Below are 20,120 nucleotides of genomic sequence, written 5' to 3' on the forward strand. Positions count from 1 at the left end.
ATGGATATTGAATTAAATGTAACATTGTTAACTCTAGGTGGGTTTGCAGAATTGCACAAATACAGGTATCTTTATTTTGTGATCATATTTACACTTTATATTCTGATACTCTGCTTTAATTCCACTATAGTTTTCCTTATCTGGACTCACAAAAACCTTCACGAGCCAATGTACATTTTTATTGCAGCTTTGTTAATCAACTCTGTTCTTTACAGCATGATTATCTATCCAAAGCTCTTATCTGATGTTTTGTCTGAAAAACAGATGATATCATATCCACTCTGTCTTTTCAAAGGTTTATCATATTACGCCTCGGTTGGTTCAGACTTTTTACTGTTGGCAGCAATGGCATATGACAGGTATGTGTCTATATGTAAACCCCTGCAATATCCAGTTATTATGAATAGAATAACTATTTATGTATGTCTGATTTTAGCTTGGCTTATACCTGCTTTTGAAACCTCAGTGATGGGTGTGTTGTATTCGAATGTCAAACTCTGTAGCTTTTCTCTAACAGGAATTTTTTGTAATAGTTCACTTTACAAGCTTCAGTGTGTGCCCTCGGTCGCAATATCTATATATGGTGTGGTCATGTTGATAAACATTGCCCTTCTACCTTTGCTTTTCATACTTTTTACATACATCAGGATTCTTAGAATATCTTACCATTGTTGTAGAGAAGTGAGGAAAAAAGCTGTAAAGACATGTTTACCCCACCTGCTGGTGTTAATCAACTTTTCCTGTTTTATTTTCTTTGATATAATTATAGTTCGACTGGATTCTGATCTATCCAAAACTCTTCGTTTGACATTGACGTTTCAGTCAATTGTATTCCATCCTCTTTTAAATCCAATCATATATGGACTCAAAATGAATGAAATTTTCAAACATATCAAAATATTGTTGTCAAGTTTAATAACACTGGTATTACTGCCCTATTATCAAATGTATGGCATATAATTTGAAATTGTAATGCAAACTAGATAATGGAGTACCTTTTCTCCGATTTTACATACTAGACAGAGGAAAAGAGATCAAATTTATAGAAATGTCATGACATTTATGTTAATTTTGATTTCTGTTCTTCTATTGATGACAACATAATGGTCATAAAACAAAGACAAACAATTTCTTAAACTGTTTCTGGTAATGTTTAAATTCTAAACAGCTTATATGCCTGCATTTCACATTTTCCCTTCTATATTGTCATAGATTATTATTTACTATTGTATATTCACATAAAAATAATTTAGCAGAATGAATCAATTAGTAGAAGTCTCTCTTTGATGCTGACAAACATGTGAATATTCATCACAGTGTCTTCTATTTTCTCAGTTATATATATTTATGCAGCTAAATAAGCTAATTAAAATTTACACTTCTCTGGGTAAAAAATTTGATTTTTCTGTTGATCCTATCATCAGAAAATTTTGAAGCCTTTAATTTGTCCATCTATCCATTTGGTGTATCTCTTCATGTAATGTGGTAGGTATTTGTAGAGAAAGGATAGACAGTCACTGACACACGCTCACGTTGTGGCTTGTGATGGTCGACGGCTGACCACATGACCAATTGCAAAGTCACCTCCATCAGCTACATGAAGTTTACAATAGTTTAAAAAAAATAATAATAATTTTTTTTAACCCTTTGACTGCCTCACCAAGAAAAATACAATGAAAAAATTATTTGTTCATATTTTCTATTCCTTTAGGTCAATAATGATCACAATTAAAAAAAAAAATTATACACACCTTATAGTTTTTTAAATATTACCCTCTACCAAACGGTTGAGATGTCTCTCTATGGTACAACTACATAAAGTTCTACAGACATAACTAGTAGAAAAAAGTAAAGGTTATACTCATTTTGCAAAACAATAACTACCCAATTTTGTGTTTGACCCACTTTATTGTGGTAGTAAAACATCAAACATTGTTGGATTCCATTTCAACAGTGGGCGTTATAATAACAAACCACAAAATGTATAAAACACAAAAATATTGTAAATTTGATCAAAAACTTGATCTGCAATTACCGAAAATTCATAAACATACAAATTCACTTTTGACCTGTTGTTAACATAAACTTTTCACTGTAGTGTTGGAACAGCACTAACATTTTTTATTTTATCTTCCAGAAAATTCTGGTGGTATATTATATACCATTGCCATTTTGCACTGAAAAATTTGAGAACACACTGAAACAGTTCTGGCTCTTTTCTTTTGCCGTTCATGCAACTTCACCAATACCCCTTGATGATTAGATCTTCTGGTGGTACACTGCAAAGCATTCCTGACTGGCATTCAAGCACAAGAAAACATTGGATTTTTGGCATTTCCATCTTGAGACGCCCTTTGGACAGTAATTGCATCGGCCTCGCTTGTCACAGTGAAGTGGCCAATGCCCAAAGCAGTCATATCGCACATCTGGCTGTGGTTTCTTTGGTGGTGGTGAAGAGCTGGATGATGGTCGGCCAACTTTGGATGCTGGCTTGTTGACTTGTTTCAAGCTATGCGCAACTGCCAGGCAGAATCTTTTGAGTGTGATTGGTTTCTGGTTTAGTTGTCCACATTCCCTCTTGTAGACCAGCCAGGAATTTGCAATGGACAGATCAAGCATGTAACCAAAGAGTGGCAGGTACCATCTTGTAGACTTGGCTGGGGTCTTGTACAGGTGTACCAGCATGTCAGAGAGATCTATCACTCCCATATGCTCATTGTATGCAGGGATGAGTGATGGGCATGGGATCATAACTTTCGCCTTGGACTCTTTGCTCCAGCGTTTGACAGTTGAAAGTGGCATGATCCCAGAAGCATTACTTAGCAGGTTCACACATTTGTTGTCAAACCATTTAACTGCGATCACACCTTCAGCAGACCTGTAGTCAAAAGCTCCACGCCCTCTCTTCATCAGCTCTTTGTCTGTCATCAAAGTGGCTCCACCTGTGCGATTTGGTCGAACAGTGCCAATGCAAATCCAAATTTAAACATGTCATATTTACATGTATAGATCATTAAATTATTTATATTCAATAGTAAATAGTCAATTTCATATGTTAAAACAACAGTTCTAAACATTAGCTAAGTTTTGCTACTCTTACCATCAATTGACAAATCAACCGTTTGGTTGAGCATGTTTTTAAAAAAATATTATGGATTTATTACAGCTATTTTCTGGTATCAAATGACATAATCATGTTCAGTAAAGACTCTGAGATGTTTATACTGAAGAAAAATGTACTTACCTTTAAAATTTTTAGCCAAAACAGTCCATGTGTCCAGAGTGATTTTTTGCTTTCTGATTTCCTGGTTGGAGGGTGGCAGATGAGGCCTGCCATATCCTGACACAGTGCCATCTAGTGTTTTTTTTTTTAGGATAACATAACTCAACCAAGTGGTAGAGATGGCTCAATAAGGTTGAGTTAAGCTAAGTACTCCAGTTCATTATATATAGTCTCTCAAAATATGCTAAACCAAATGGTTGAGCAGGCAGTCAAATTCTTTTGAACTTTCCATAACTCATTATTTATAAACATAATATAGTGTATTGTATAGTGTAATGTGTAAATTCAATGCTAATTTCTAACTCTGTTAAATTTACTAAATTCTGTTTTCATGAAGACCTGGATGCTAAATGTAATTGTGACACTTTGTAAAACAGAAATGGTAAAATGGTAAATGGCCTGTATTTATATAGTATTTAGTATTTTAGTATTTATTTATTTATTGTCATTGTCAAGAACAATGAAATTGCGTTTGGGGCTTCCATACAACCCAAAAAAAGAAGAAAATAATAAAAACCCTTTAAAACCCAAGTGTACATATTTAACCCAGTGTGACTCCAATGCAATAAGACAATCCTTAGCAATAATGTTCGTAGAAATTCAGACAAAGACCTGAGAAACATGACAAAATACAACAATGCAACCCATTCAATATTATTGTACTGTGAGATATGATATCAGATATGATAGTTATCTATTTAAGAAAGAGGGGGGGGGGGGGGGCAGGAGGGGGAAGAGAATAAAGATATGATGCACCAATGCAGACCAGTTCATTGCTATTAAGAAGTTGGATATGGTTATTGTCCGTGAGAGGGGGGCAGAGAGTTCAGGAGCCTCACAGCCTGTGGATACAGGCTGTTGGCCAGTCTGGATGTTCTGGCCTGTATAGACCTGTACCTTCTCCCTGAGGGCAGCAGATGGAAAAGGTGGCGCGCAGGGTGATGTTGGTCCCGCAGGATACTGTGCACCCTCCTCAGACAGCGAGTGGGGAAGATATTACTGATCTCTGGCAGACTTGTTCCAATAATTCTGCCAGCTTCTTTCACCACCCGCTGGAGTGCTTGCTGATCGGCCTTGGTGCAGCTGGGGAACCACACTAGAAATCCATACGTCAGAACGCTGCTGATGGCACAGTTGTAGAAGTTCAACATCAGAGATCTGGGAATGTGTGCGCTCCGCAGTCTCCTCAGGTAGTAGAGGCGCTGTTGGGCCTTCCGTACAACTGAGGTGATATGGTTGCCCCAGGACAGGTCCTCGGTCACAGTTACCCCCAAGAATTTAAAACTGCTCACCCTCTCCACCGCCTCACTGCCAATGAAGAGAGGCAGATGGTTGTTATGGCCCCTCTTCCGGAAATCTACAATGATCTCCTTGGTCTTTTTGGTGTTTAAGACCAAGTTATTGTCGTGGCACCATGACTCTAGTTGTTGCACCTCTGTCCTATAGTTTGTCTCATCATTGTTGGATATAAGTCCGAGCACTGTAGTGTCATCTGCAAACTTAACAATGAGATTGGACGCGCAGGAGGAAATACAGTCATGGGTGAAGAGAGTGTATAGCAGAGGGCTCAGAACACACCCCTGAGGGGCACCGGTGTTGACCACAAGGGTGGAAGAGGTGTTCTTACCCACTCTGACACTCTGTCTACGGTTAGTGAGGAAGTCCACAATCCAGTTGCACAGAGAGGAGTTAAGTCCCAGTTGGTGGAGTTTGGGACGGAGTTTGTATGGCCGGATGGTATTAAAAGCCGAGCTGTAGTCTACAAAGAGGAGCCGTGCATAGGTGTTCCTGTGTTCCAAGTGCTTCAGTAATGTGTGCAGCACTGTGGCGATCGCATCCTCGGTTGACCGGTTCTCCCTGTATGCAAACTGGTGCGAGTCCAGGGATGGTGGAAAAGCAGCTCTGATGTGTTTAATGACCAGTCTCTCCAGGCATTTGGCGGGAATGGGGGTGAGTGCCACAGGTCTGAAATCGTTCAGACATGTGACATTTGACTGTTTTGGGATGGGAACGATGGTTGCTGCTTTGAAACAGGATGGTACCAGTGAACAGGACAACGAGGTGTTATATATAGAGGTGAAGACGTCCGCCAGGTCCGCAGCACAGTCTTTTAGCACCCGGCCCAGCACTCCATCCGGCCCGGCCGCCTTCCTGGTGTTAATGCTCCGGAACACACGCCTCAGCTCATGAGTGCTCAGGACCGGAGCAGGGTCGGTTGAGGGGAGAGGGGACAGGACAGGGTCGGTGTTCTCCCTGTCAAAACGGGCATAAAAGAGATTTAGATCCTCAGCCAGAGTAGAACTGTCGGCTGAGGGTGATGGTGTTCTTCTTTTGTAGTCCGTGATAGCCCTGATGCCCTCCCAGACCTGCCTTGGGTTTGTGTTGTTCTCAAACCTGGCCTCGATACGCCTCCTGTGCTGCTGCTTGGCAGTCTTGATGCCTCTTCTCAGGTTGGCCCTGGCAGCACTGTATGCCTCCTGGTCCCCGGATTTGAAAGCGTTGTTCCTCGTTCGAATAAGTTGTTGAACTCCGTGTGTCATCCAGGGTGGATTATTAGGGAACACACGGAATCGTTTCCAAGTTGTTACATTGTCCACACAGAAACAGATGTAGTCCAAGACAGTGGAGGTGTAACTGTCCAATGCGACACGATTGTCAGTGTCCTGCACCTTGAATACATCCCAGTCTGTGCAGTGGAAACAGTCCTGAAGCATCGGAATAGCGTCCTGCGGCCATGTTCTCACGGTTTTGGTTGTAATCCCAGTGCTCTTGATCTTTTGTGTGTATATTGGGTGTAGCAGAAGGGAGAGATGGTCTGACAGACCCAGGTGGGGATAAGCCTGGGCTCTGTACGCATTCGCCATGTTGGTGTACACCTGGTCCAACGTTCTATCTCCTCTGGTAGCACACTTCACATTACGGTGGAAATTGTGAAGTACAGATTTCAGGTCCGCGTGGTTAAAATCCCCAGCCGCAATAAAGACACTGTCCGGGTGTGCTACCAGGCTGTTATTGATGCTGCTGCTCAATTGTGCTAACGCTAGCTTAGCATTAGCATCTGGTGGAATGTAAACAGCGCAGATGTAAACGGCAGAAAATTCCCGAGGGAGATAGAATGGACGGCACTTTAACACCAACAGTTCTACCTCTGTACTGCACAGTTTTTCCGTTACCGTGACGTTCGTGCACCAAAGGTTGTTAATATAGATGCACAGCCCCCCGCCAGTCTTCTTACCCGAGTCCGCAGACCTGTCGGCTCGATAGGCGGTGCGGCCTGCTAGATCGATAGCCGCATCGGGAATGGCGCTGTCCAGCCAGGTTTCAGTGAAAATCATGCACGAACAGTTATGAAAAGTCCGTCGAGTGGCGATCTGCAGTCGTATTTCATCCAGTTTGTAACGGATTGAACGGGCGTTGGAGAGGAATATGATCGGGAGTGGTGGTTTAAACGGACTAGTCTTTAGCCGTGCCCACAGGCCTCCCCGCTTGCCTCTCTTCTGCCTCCGCTCGCAACGTCTCCTCCTGCGGCTTGCTGTTGCGGGTAGCCCCGGGGGTTGCTTAACGATCTCCGGGGGGATGAGATACTCGGATGTTAGTTGAAGATCTCCACTGTCATGGTCTACGGTGGGTGGCTGGAGTTTCCATTAGGCTCCTGAACTGACCTGGGATCCGCCCCTGGGCAGGGCCAACTCCAGCTCCTGCACACCTGGAGCCTATTGCAGGCTATCAAACCAGAGGGATTTAAACCACACATCGATGTTCACTCACTGCCAGTTCGTCATCAACCCATGTTGGTAACAGGTCTTGTGTTTCAAATTCTCGCTGTGATTCATCTTACTAACAAAGACTCTTTTGTGCTACAGTTGCTGTACCCACCCTGGCTCACTCCACCTCCGGACTTGGAATACCTAGTGATCATTTTGGAAATCCCTCTGTGCCTCACCTGCCTGCCCTCCTGCCATCACACTCCATCTGGAGCCCCGGATCTCAGGTCAGCCTTTCCACGCCACTCAGCCTCCCCTGGATCTTCATCATCCCCCTCTCAAACACTCCAGGTCCCTAACTGCAAGTAAGAATTGCTGCTCTTATACTGGCCACTTCTGAGCTGCCTTCACTACCCGCCTAACTTCTATATCCTCTCCCCTCAGTGTGACTGTTCCCCACTCAGCTCCGTTCCACTTCTCAGGCCTCGTTCCCTCGCCCTAGCCACGTTCCCCTGGGCACGCCACACCAAGGCTCCACGTCTCGTCATTTTCTGTCTTTGCCACGTTTCCCTTTTTTTGTTCCCCTTGCACTTAACCGTAATAAACTATTAAATCATCTACTGTCTCCGCTCTGGGTTTCTGCACCTGAGTCCTATTCAGTACCGGCCATCCGTCGCCGTGACAGTACGAACTGGCCAACAAATGGACTCAGCAGACCCAGTACGTGCAGCAGTCTCCAAGCAGGGAGCCATTTTAGGGGCTCATGAGCAAGCGTTGCAGGTTCTCGACACCCGGTGTCAAGCCATAGGCGAGACCCAGGCTAGGATATTAGCTTCCCTGCAGGAGATTCAGTCGGCTCTTTCCCCTCCTCCAGGCCCATCCTCCGCGTCCCCTGCGCCCGTGGCAGAACCTCCCCAGTCTTCCCCAGCTCCGACCCCTTCGGGCTCCGTGTTTCGCGATGCTGCATTCCCAGAACCCGAGCCGTACTCTGGGGAGCGGGGCCGCTGTACGGCCTTTCTACTGAAATGTTCTCTCGCGTTCACGCATTCACCCCGTTCATTTACTAGCGAATCAGCTCGGGTAGCATATCTGGTGGCTAAGCTACAGGGCAAGGCGCTGTTATGGGCCGAGGCGTACCTGTCGGCTCACCCGCTCCCAACCTGCTCGTTTAAAAAGACCTTTACTCACCCAGTATCGGAGGGTAGTTCTGATGAAAGGTTGCTCGGATTGCAACAGGGGAGCCGGAGTGTCGCTGAGTTCATTATCGACTTCCGTACCGCAGCCGCCGAGGCCAATTGGCCCGATCATGCCCTTCGGGGAGTGTTCCGTCGCGCCTTAAACGACGAGCTCAAAGACCAGCTCGCTTCCCGCGATGAGCCCAAATCCTTTGAAGACTTGGTCTCCCTTTCCCTTCGGATAGATAATCGCCTGAGGGAAAGGGAGGCAGAAAAGAACCAGAAACATCGTAAACCTGCGCCTCGTACGTTTTCACTTCCTCCACCGTCACGTCCGGTGTCAACATCCGCTCCCGTTTCCGTGGAAACGGACGCCGCTCCGGAGCCTATGCTAATCGGCCGCTCTCGTCTCACACCAGAGGAGCGAGAACGACGGCTTCGGTCGGGCGCGTGTTTTTACTGTGGCTCAGTGGAGCATAGGTTAGCGCAGTGTTCGGTTCGGCCAAAAGGCTCCGCCCGCCGGTAATTTCGGGGATACTGGTGGGCGGATCCTCTTTCAGTTCCAAACCCCGGTTAATTCTACCAGTCACCCTGTGTCTAAATAAGGTTTCTCACCCCCTCCATGCTCTCGTTGATTCCGGAGCAGAGCAAAATTTAATAGATTTAGCTCTCGCTAGACGCCTTCATTTGCCACTCAAGACTCTCGATCCTCCCATCCCTGTTACCGCATTAAACGATCAAATATTGTCTCAGATAACCCATCAGGCTGGCCCCGTAACCCTCGTCACCTCTGGAAACCACCATGAAGCCATTACCTTATTCACCTTCTCTTCTCCTGATTCACCACTCATCCTAGGCTACCCCTGGCTACAGAAACACAACCCTCATATAGACTGGTCTGGAAGTAAAATCGCTAGTTGGAGCCCTTTTTGTCTAGCCCACTGCCTCAAGTCTGCCCTATCGCCGGGTGCCCCTGACACTAACACCTCGGGCGTTGATCCGGTTGACCTCACACTCGTCCCACCTGAGTACCATGACCTCCAGGAAGTTTTCAGTAAAGACAAAGCGTCGTCCTTACCACCCCACAGGCCTTATGACTGCGCTATCGACCTTCTACCTGGTGCTCCGCTTCCCTCTAGCCGGCTATTCAACATCTCCAGACCAGAAAGAGAGTCCATGGAAAAGTACATCCACGAGTCATTAGCTGCAGGTATCATCCGCCCATCCTCCTCTCCAGTGGCCGCCGGCTTCTTTTTTGTGGAAAAGAAGGATAAATCACTCCGTCCATGCATAGACTACAGAGGGTTAAACGACATCACCATTAAAAACAAATATCCTTTACCCCTTATCAGCTCAGCCTTCGAACCCCTCCATGAAGTCACCGTATTCACCAAACTGGATCCCCGCAATGCCTACCACCTTGTCCGCATCAGGGAGGGGGACGAATGGAAAACGGCTTTTAATACGCCCCTAGGTCATTTTGAGTATTTCGTCATGCCGTTTGGGTTAACCAATGCCCCCGCTGTCTTTCAGAACCTGGTCAACGACGTGCTCCGTGATTTCCTGAACCAGTTTGTCTTTGTTTATCTTGATGACATACTCATTTTCTCCAAGACCCCCCAGGAACACCATGTCCACGTCCGAGCAGTCCTCCAACGCCTCCTGGAAAACCGACTTTACGTCAAAGCCGAGAAATGTGAGTTTCATGCACAATCTGTCACTTTTCTTGGCTATATACTCGCAGGAGGGCAGGTGAAGACTGATCCAGCCAAGATCCGCACGATCCTGGAGTGGCCCACGCCCACGTCACGCAAGCACCTACAACGTTTCCTCGGCTTTGCCAATTTCTACCGGAGGTTTATTCGCAACTACAGCCAGGTAGCCACTCCTCTCACTACACTCACATCCACCAAAAGACAGTTCATCTGGACACCTGAAGCTGAGGTAGCATTCAGTAGGCTCAAGCGCCTATTTACTTCAGCTCCAGTATTGTGTCACCCAGATCACTCCAAGCCATTTGTTCTAGAGGTAGACGCGTCCGACGTCGGCGTCGGAGCGGTCCTTTCACAGCATTCAGGTTCCAAGGCCAAGTTACACCCATGTGCCTTTTTTTCACGTCGACTCTCGTCAGCTGAACGCAACTATGATGTAGGAGACAGAGAGTTGCTGGCTATTAAGTTAGCCCTGGAAGAGTGGCGTCACCTATTGGAAGGAGCTGAACACCCATTCACCATCTTCACAGATCATAAAAACCTTACTTACCTCAAAACAGCTAAGCGTCTAAACGCCCGCCAGGCCCGTTGGTCTCTGTTCTTTGATCGCTTCAAGTTTGCCATCTCTTTCCGTCCAGGTTCCAAGAACGCCAAGGCTGATGCCCTGTCTCGTCTTTACGACCCAGACGCTGAACCCACCGAACCAGCTCCTGTGCTTCCTGCCTCCTGCCGCGTAGCGTTTTTATCCTGGGACATAGAGGAATCCATCCAGCGTGCTTTACTGGATGAACCAGACCCTGGCACAGGTCCTCCGGGCCGCCGCTTCATTCCCACAGCAACCCGTTCGGCTGTAATTAAGTGGGCTCATACCTCCCGGTTTTCCTGCCATCCTGGAATCGGCCGCACCATCGCACTACTACGTCGTCACTTCTGGTGGGCAACTCTGGAACATGATGTGCGGGACTACGTCTCTGCCTGTGACGTGTGCGCCAGGAACAAGACCCGAAATCAGCGACCATCCGGTCTTCTACAACCTCTAGCCGTACCTTCTCGTCCTTGGTCCCACATTTCCCTGGACTTTGTCACTGGACTGCCTAGGTCAGCAGGTAAAACAGTGATACTCTCTGTGATCGACAGGTTTTCAAAAGCAGCTCACTTCGTTGCCCTGGAGAAACTACCCACTGCCACGGAAACTGCAAGACTGATGGTTGACCACGTCTTCAAACTCCACGGGATTCCTGCCGAGGTCACTTCTGACAGGGGACCTCAGTTTACATCCCAGGTTTGGGAATCTTTCTGCTCTGCCCTGGGTGCTCGAGCCAACCTCAGTTCTGGTTACCACCCTCAAACCAACGGGCAGACTGAGAGGCTCAACCAAGAGCTGGAGTCCATGCTCCGCTGCATGGTTTCCCATAACCCGGCTACCTGGTCAGCACATCTCCCATGGGTGGAGTATGCGCACAATTCTCATGTTTCCGCATCCACTGGTCTCTCTCCATTTGAAGCGTCCCTGGGCTATCAGCCTCCCCTCTTCCCTGAGGAAGAGGCTGATTTGGCTGTGCCTTCCGTCCAGCACCATCTCCAGCGCTGCCGCCGCGTCTGGACTCGGACCCAGGAGGCACTGAAGAAAGCTGCTGCCCGCCACTGCCGCTATGCAGATCGTCTACGGTCGCCAGCTCCTCGGTACGCTCCAGGGCAGAAGGTGTGGCTGTCGGCTAAGGATGTTCCCCTTAAAGTTTCCTCCTGCAAGCTGGCTCCTCGGTTTATTGGGCCGTATGTCATCCACTCGGTCATCTCGCCCTCTGCTGTGAAGCTCGAGCTTCCTCCCAGTCTGCGGATTCACCCGGTTTTTCATGTTTCCCAAGTCAGGCCTGTGCTGTCCAGTGTGCTGTGCCCGCCTTCCGACCCCCCTCCGCCCGCCCGGCTCATCGATGGTCATCCGGCCTATACGGTTCAGCGGATCGTTGACGTCCGTCGCCGTGGTCGGGGTCGCCAGTTTTTGGTGGACTGGGAGGGGTATGGGCCTGAGGAACGTGCCTGGGTTCCTCGCTCGTTTATCCTTGATCCTGCTCTTGTCTCTGATTTTTTCAGGTCACGTCGCGGGCTGGGGACCGGTCGGCCGCCGGGTGGCGTCCCTTGAGGGGGGGGGGTACTGTCATGGTCTACGGTGGGTGGCTGGAGTTTCCATTAGGCTCCTGAACTGACCTGGGATCCGCCCCTGGGCAGGGCCAACTCCAGCTCCTGCACACCTGGAACCTATTGCAGGCTATCAAACCAGAGGGATTTAAACCACACATCGATGTTCACTCACTGCCAGTTCGTCATCAACCCATGTTGGTAACAGGTCTTGTGTTTCAAATTCTCGCTGTGATTCATCTTACTAACAAAGACTCTTTTGTGCTACAGTTGCTGTACCCACCCTGGCTCACTCCACCTCCGGACTTGGAATACCTAGTGATCATTTTGGAAATCCCTCTGTGCCTCACCTGCCTGCCCTCCTGCCATCACACTCCATCTGGAGCCCCGGATCTCAGGTCAGCCTTTCCACGCCACTCAGCCTCCCCTGGATCTTCATCATCCCCCTCTCAAACACTCCAGGTCCCTAACTGCAAGTAAGAATTGCTGCTCTTATACTGGCCACTTCTGAGCTGCCTTCACTACCCGCCTAACTTCTATATCCTCTCCCCTCAGTGTGACTGTTCCCCACTCAGCTCCGTTCCACTTCTCAGGCCTCGTTCCCTCGCCCTAGCCACGTTCCCCTGGGCACGCCACACCAAGGCTCCACGTCTCGTCATTTTCTGTCTTTGCCACGTTTCCCTTTTTTTGTTCCCCTTGCACTTAACCGTAATAAACTATTAAATCATCTACTGTCTCCGCTCTGGGTTTCTGCACCTGAGTCCTATTCAGTACCGGCCATCCGTCGCCGTGACATCCACGGCTTAGTTGTAGTAGATCATCTCTGTTGTATTGAAGTAACCCCAGACTGTGTGAAATAATACACAGTACCACCAAAAGTGCAAAAGTGTAGGAGCTCCGGGCCGCTGCGTCTGTGCGCGCCGCCATCTTAAAGCGCTTTACTAGTCCCTAAGGACCCCAAAAGCGCTTTACATATCCAGTCATCCACCCATTCACACACACATTCACACACTGGTGACGGCAAGCTACATTGTAGCCACAGCCACCCTGGGGCGCACTGACAGAGGCGAGGCTGCCAAACACTGGCGCCACTGGGCCCTCTGACCACCACCAGTAGGCAACGGGTGAAGTGTCTTGCCCAAGGACACAACGACTGAGACTGTCCAAGCCGGGGCTCAGAACACCCATTTTATTAAAGGTGAAATAATTTAGACAGTTTTTGACTCTCAGTGATGCTGCAGTGTTCATTTGACTTTGAGACCTGAAGCGGACAGAGTTTTGGACCCGTGCTAAGACATTTTTTCACAGATTTTTGAGCACTGTGTACCACATAAAATTGGTTCAAGGTCAGTATGCATAGCCAGAATTCATACATAAGGTGCACTGTTGATTTTTGTGAAAATTAGAGGATTTAAAGTGCACCTTTATAATCCAAAAAATACAGTAATGTAATGGTCTTCTAACAGGTATCATTCAGAAAGCATTAAATTGACTGTAGATCGTGCAAAATACAGCAGCTAGATATCTTCTAAAGACTAAGAAAAATTAGCATATTGCATTAGAATTGATTTTAAGATTTTACTAATTACCTGTCCTTCATGGCCTGGGCTCAGAATATATACTAGAAGTGCTTCTCCTGTACCAGCAAGCACTTTGGTTATGGAAAGTTATATACAAATAATAATAATAATAATAATAATAATAATGATATTTTATTATTATTTTATCTACACTACTAAGTCTACCCACCTCTGTATGAGGTATGATGTATGATGACAGATCATACAGACAAAAATATCAACTGATAAAGTTTGGTGAAGTTGTTTACATGTTCTTGAAGAACTTAATGAGTCCCATTGAGAATGGGAAGTTGTCTGATAAAACAAAGCCACAGAGCCAATTACTTCTTAGTTCGGTGCTGGAAAAGTATTACTACAATACTGTTACGGCCCTGGGTCTCGGAGAGAGTGAGACTACCCTTTTGTGCTTGTGCAAATCTAAGTGTGCCAGGACTCGTGGATGACTGGCTGCTGGGAGTCCTGTGCCAGCCTTCTTACCCCTATCTTCCCTGCTTAGCCTCTGTGTCCTTGTCTTGTCTCGTGTGCATTACTTTCCCTGGAACAGTCGCTCACTGTCGTTCTCTAAACCTAAAAGAGAATTATGGATTTGATCAACTGGTCTCTGAATGCTATTGACACCCTTTTCTCAACGAGAAGTCTGGGCTCGGGAGAGCCTGAGTACCCTGGAGGGACTTTCCCTGCCGGATACACGATGGACGGGTGGCAGAACTGGAGGGTCATGTGCCTGTCGATCAAGGACGCTGAAGATATCTACCTATTCGGAACCATGATAACAGGGTTCTTGCTGATCGGAGCTGGCTTGGCCCTGGTTTATCGGAGAAATAAGAGAGCAGAACCGGCTGTTCAAACCCCCCCAAGGCTGCCCACTGGAATTGAAACGATGGGACGAGGCGCGACCTCTCACAATGAACGCAGCATGGTTAACACCTTGGAGACGCTTACAGCTGCTGTGAAGGCTCAAAACAACACCATTGAGCGTATGGGGGGATACATCAGAGAGAGGCCTGCTCAAAATGAGACCCTTGAGCGAAAGTTGGAACACATCGCGGAACGGATCACTGCAGTTGTGGGGTCTCAGAATCAAAAGAATGATAACACCATGGAACAGAAGTTTGATACCATCATGGGGAGGCTCGCGACTCTCCAACGGGAGATTGAGAGACCAGCGTCAGAGTGTTAAAGAGCAACTTGACATTCTCCTGGGCTGCTCGCATGAAAAAATCAACAAAATCAACATCAAAATGCGGACACCACCACGGCGCCAGCTGCAGGCCCAAGGCTGGAGCCGAACAATCACTCCCTGATAACGACTGTGTGATGACTATTCTTCCCATCCCATGCAAGGACACCTGGATTGGCTGGAGGACTGTTTACTTAGCCTGATAGGGCGAAGGACACTGTCTCTGCTGAACTATGGACACGCACACACATACACTTACACTGATAAGCACTCACCCATCCCCCCTCCCCTTCCAGCGCCTTCGATGCTTACCTCCCCCATGATTTGGACATCGGGTCAGCTGGCGGCGCAGTCGAAAGATTGCAGCAGTCCCAGATCAGATGTGCACACTGTGTTTATTGTGTTATGATATCCCCTACCCAACCCTGTGGCTTGTCATGTCTTTCATAATGTTGTGCTGTGGCCATTCATGTGCTTTTTTTTCTGCAGAGTTTTTTTTGTTTCCTGTTCTCGTGCTGTCCTACCATGGAAGCACAGCATGAGTGGAGGTCTCTTGTTTTCCTCTTGTACCCTCCCGTTGTTGTGTACATTTCAGTGTTCTTTTCTGTAACGCTACCAATCTCCGACTTGTAACCCCATGTGATGTCTGTGTTATGTGTGTAAGGTCGGGGGGTCCCATTTCACTGCAGGGCAACCTGCTTGTGACAAATAAAGCTGATTCTGATTCTGATTATGCAGATCACAGTGTGCCAGACCTCGCGGACGATTTGCTGCCTGGCGATCCCATGACCCCTCCATGACCAATTGACTGGCTGATTGTCTGCACCTGGGAGTATAAAAGGCTGAAGATCCTTCACACTAGGGGGAACTGCTGCTTTGAAGTGAACATGCAGTGTCCTTCTCGTCTGCTCTGCATGTGAATCTTGTTTGTTAAACCTCTTTGCTGTGTTGCTCTTTGTTTAAACCTGATATACAGCTGAACTTAGTTTCATTAGAGTTTTGTGATGCTGGCTTGCCTTAGTTACCCTTAGCTTTTATTGTGTGTACTGCCAGCCTGCTTTAGTTAACCCTTAGCTTTTACGCGTGACTGTTTCGTTTGTTCTTTATGTAATAATTATATGCCCAGTGGTCTGTTGAACAGCCCTGTCGGTAGTGATGGCCAAATGAAGCTTTCTGAAGCACTGAGGCTTGTATTGAAAAACGGTTCATTACTCGAAGCGCATACTGAGAGACACCGAAGGGTCTCAGACCTTAATCCTTTCTAGTGCTTTACCTTTCTCAGCAGACAGTGCATGCGGCTTTAATGTTGTGCTGCGTGGAATAGAGATGGGTTATGCTCCCAGACCCGTTCACCAGGTCTATATCAAATCAGAACTCGTTACGGGATTTTTCCCTGTCGCAGTATGTCCGTCCTTACCAATAGAGGGGGTGGCCATGTTGCTAGGAAATGATATTACGGGCGAATTAGTGCGTCCTAGTCTGGAGGTGCTGGATAAGCCCTTCAGTTCTAATGCCCCAGATATTTCTGTGACCCCAAAGCTGTACCCAGCCTGTGTGGTTACTCGTGCCCAAGCCCGTAAAGATGGTGACGTTACCCTCGCTGATTCTGTGTTGATGTCCTCATTTTCTGAGGAGGGTGCCACGTTACCTGACGACAACAATGTTTTGTCTTCCCCAGACTTGGTAAACCCTGAGGAGCCTAGTCCATCTGTAAAAGAAATACCACTGCCTTTAACCAGAGAAAATCTGTCGGCGGCCCAGTTGGCTGATGAATCGTTGCAGCGATGTTTTAAGCATGTGGTAAGTGCTGAGCAAGCTAAGAATGAGCAACAAGCCTTTTTCATAGAACAAGCTGTGCTAATACGTCAATGGTTTCCATTGGGTGCTAGGAGTGTGGACTGGAGTAAGGTTAAGCAGATTGTCATACCCACGCTGTATCGGTCAAAGATCCTGGCGCTTGCTCGTGAAAGCCAGTGGTCAGGACATTTAGGCATCAAAAAAACGTATCAGTTACTATTAAAACACTTCTTCTGGCCTGGCATGAAACGTGATGTGGCTGCTTTCTGCCGTAGTTGCCATATGTGTCAACTTGAGGGTAAACCAAATCAGGTTATACCCCCTGCACCATTATGTCCCATCCAAGTAGTCGATCAACCATTTGATCACGTCATAGTAGACTAAGTAGGTCCACTACCAAGAACAACGTCAGGAAACCAATATTTACTCACCATTATGTGTGCTGCTACACGTTTCCCTGAGGCTATTCCACTGCACAAATTACGGCAAGGTCTGTTGTGAGAGCCCTTACTAAGTTTTTTCTACATTCGGACTGCCTAAAGTTGTCATAAAAGATCAAGGTTCTAACTTTCAATCTAAATTATTCAAGCAAGTAGCTAAAAACCTACAAATCAAACAGGTTGTGTCTTCTGCCTATCACCCAGAATCCCAAGGAGCTTTAGAGCGGTGGCATCAAACCTTAAAAGCCATGCTCCGCAAGTATTGCTTAGAGGCCAAAGTGGATTGGGATGAAGGGATTCCCTTTGTGTTGTTTGCTGCTCGCGAAGCTGTCCAAGAGTCACTCGGGTTCAGTCCCTCTGAACTAGTGTTTGGCCACACGCCTCGTGGCCCGCTTAAATCAATGAAAGAGAAATTTGATCCAGGAAGGGAGCCCTAGAGTGGGAGTGACCAAATATGTGCAGGATTTCTGTGAGCGTTTGAGTCAGGCTAATGCTCTGGCTAAGCAGCACCTCACTGTTTCACAAGGAAAAATGAAACACGCTTATGATAAGGCTGCTGTCAAACGACAATTCCAGACAGGAGATGAAGTACTTGTCCTCTTCCCTGTCCCCGGATCATCTCTTTCTGCTGAGTATGAGGGGCCTTATGAGGTACACGAACAAGTAGGAGAAACTGATTACATAATCAGCACGCCGAATCGAAGACGCAAAACCTGTGTTTGCCATATAATCATGTTAAAGTTATACCACTCCCGACCCTAACCAAAACCCACTGGGAGCTGTGCTCCTGTGGCCGTCTTCAGTCACTCAGAGGTAGAAAGCACAGACGAGGCTGATGGTTTAAAACTGAATGACTCCAGTGGTTCTAAGCCCCGCTTGCCTTACTCTGAAGTGTTAAAATCATTCCGAGCAACAAGAAGACATAGCTAATTTGGTCCATGAGTACCCCTGTTTATTTGGCGATGCTTGCTGCTGCAAGAGTACAATTTGGAGATTTGGCATATAAAAGGATCAGAAAATGTACTAGCTGATGGCCTCTCCCGGTTGTGAGTATGACTTGTTTTGTTGTCTGTCATGAATATTGAAATCTGTATATACAAAACGTAGTCTTGTATTTTAAGGGGAGTGGTGTTACGGCCCTGGGCCTTGGAGAGAGTGAGACTACCCTTTTGTGCTTATGCAAATCTAAGTGTGCCAGGACTCGTGGATGACTGGCTGCTGGGAGTCCTGTGCCAGCCTTCTTTTATGCAGATCACAGTGTGCCAGACCTCGCGGACGATTTGCTGCCTGGCGATCCCATGACCCCTCCATGACCAATTGACTGGCTGATTGTCTGCACCTGGGAGTATAAAAGGCTGAAGATCCTTCACACTAGGGGGAACTGCTGCTCTGAAGTGAATATGCAGTGTCCTTCTCGTCTGCTCTGCATGTGAATCTTGTTTGTTAAACCTCTTTGCTGTGTTGCTCTTTGTTTAAACCTGATATACAGCTGAACTTAGTTTCATTAGAGTTTTGTGATGCTGGCTTGCCTTAGTTACCCTTAGCTTTTATTTTGTGTGCTGCCAGCCTGCTTTAGTTAACCCTTAGCTTTTACGCGTGACTGTTTCGTTTGTTCTTTATGTAATAATTATATGCCCAGTGGTCTGTTGAACAGCCCTGTCGGTTTTCTGTTTAAAGTTTGAAATTAAAACTTTTTACTTTACTCAGTTTGTGTGGGGGGCTTGTTTATGTTACTCCTCCCCTGACGCCTAACAGAGTGGGTTGTAACAAATACATTAAGACTTGTCTTTTCATTTGTTTTTTAATGAATACCATTTATGTCATCTAGTTGTATAGTAAATAACATTTTTGTTAATTGAATGGATGTTGAATTAAATGTAACATTGTTAACTCTAGGTGGGTTTGCAGAATTGCACAAATACAGGTATCTTTATTTTGTGATCATATTTACACTTTATATTCTGATACTCTGCTTTAATTCCACTATAGTTTTCCTTATCTGGACTCACAAAAACCTTCACGAGCCAATGTACATTTTTATTGCAGCTTTGTTAATCAACTCTGTTCTTTACAGCATGATTATCTATCCAAAGCTCTTATCTGATGTTTTGTCTGAAAAACAGATGATATCATATCCACTCTGTCTTTTCCAAGGTTTATCATATTACACCTTGGTTGGTTCAGAATTTTTACTGTTGGCAGCAATGGCATATGACAGGTATGTGTCTATATGTAAACCCCTGCAATATCCAGTTATTATGAATAGAATAACTATTTATGTATGTCTGATTTTAGCTTGGCTTATACCTGCTTTTGAAACCTCAGTGATGGGTGTGTTGTATTCGAATGTCAAACTCTGTAGCTTTTCTCTGACAGGAATTTTTTGTAATAATTCACTTTACAAGCTTCAGTGTGTGCCCTCGGTCGCAATATCTATATATGGTGTGATCATGTTGATAAGAATTGCCCTTCTACCTTTGCTTTTCATACTTTTTACATACATCAGGATTATTAGAATATCTTACCATTGTTGTAGAGAAGTGAGGAAAAAAGCTGTAAAGACATGTTTACCCCACCTGCTGGTGTTAACCAACTTTTCCTGTTTTATTTTCTTTGATATAATTATAGTTCGACTGGATTCTGATCTATCCAAAACTCTTCGTTTGACATTGACGTTTCAGTCAATTGTATTCCATCCTCTTTTAAATCCAATCATATATGGACTCAAAATGAATGAAATTTTCAAACATATCAAAATATTGTTGTCAAGTTTAATAACACTGGTATTACTGCCCTATTATCAAATGTATGGCATATAATTTTAAATTGTAATGCAAACTAGACAATGGAGTACCTTTTCTCCGATTTTACATACTAGACAGAGGAAAAGAGATCAAATTTATAGAAATGTCATGACATTTATGTAAATGTTCATTTCTGTTCTTCTATTGATGACAACATAATGGTCATAAAACAAAGACAAACAATTTCTTAAACTGTTTCTGGTAATGTTTAAATTCTAAACATCTCATATGCCTGCATTTCACATTTCCCCTTCTTTATTGTCATAGATTATTATTTACTATTGTATATTCACATAAAAATAATTTAGT

At 45.9% G+C, this 20,120-nt stretch overlaps 2 protein-coding genes and 1 long non-coding RNA gene across 3 annotated transcripts; all 3 read left to right on the forward strand.

Annotated features, from left to right (window-relative positions):
* LOC147311004 (olfactory receptor 6N2-like) lies at positions 1 to 960 on the forward strand. The gene has a single exon (XM_086267799.1). The coding sequence runs from the start codon at positions 1 to 3 to the stop codon at positions 958 to 960; it is 960 nt and encodes a 319-aa protein (XP_086123925.1).
* A 5,694-nt stretch (positions 961 to 6,654) lies between these two features.
* LOC147311005 (uncharacterized) lies at positions 6,655 to 8,108 on the forward strand. The gene is made up of 3 exons (XR_015125375.1): positions 6,655 to 7,073; positions 7,147 to 7,352; positions 7,432 to 8,108. It is a non-coding gene; the product is annotated as an uncharacterized LOC147311005 (long non-coding RNA).
* Positions 8,109 to 18,866: 10,758 nt separating this feature from the next.
* On the forward strand, positions 18,867 to 19,826 carry LOC147311006 (olfactory receptor 6N2-like). The gene has a single exon (XM_086267643.1). The coding sequence runs from the start codon at positions 18,867 to 18,869 to the stop codon at positions 19,824 to 19,826; it is 960 nt and encodes a 319-aa protein (XP_086123769.1).
* The last annotated feature ends 294 nt before the right edge of the window (positions 19,827 to 20,120 follow it).

Source organism: Aulonocara sp. 'chitande type north' Nkhata Bay, linkage group LG16, assembly GCF_057382095.1.
Source record: "Aulonocara sp. 'chitande type north' Nkhata Bay isolate Kocher_YH1m ecotype deep benthic linkage group LG16, A_spYH_male_GT1.1, whole genome shotgun sequence".
Lineage (NCBI taxonomy): Eukaryota > Metazoa > Chordata > Actinopteri > Cichliformes > Cichlidae > Aulonocara > Aulonocara sp. 'chitande type north' Nkhata Bay.

Excerpts from the sequence above, each read along its gene's own strand:
- LOC147311004 (XM_086267799.1), top strand. The coding sequence starts at position 1 with ATGGATATTGAATTAAATGTAACATTGTTAACTCTAGGTGGGTTTGCA.
- LOC147311006 (XM_086267643.1), top strand. The coding sequence starts at position 18,867 with ATGGATGTTGAATTAAATGTAACATTGTTAACTCTAGGTGGGTTTGCA.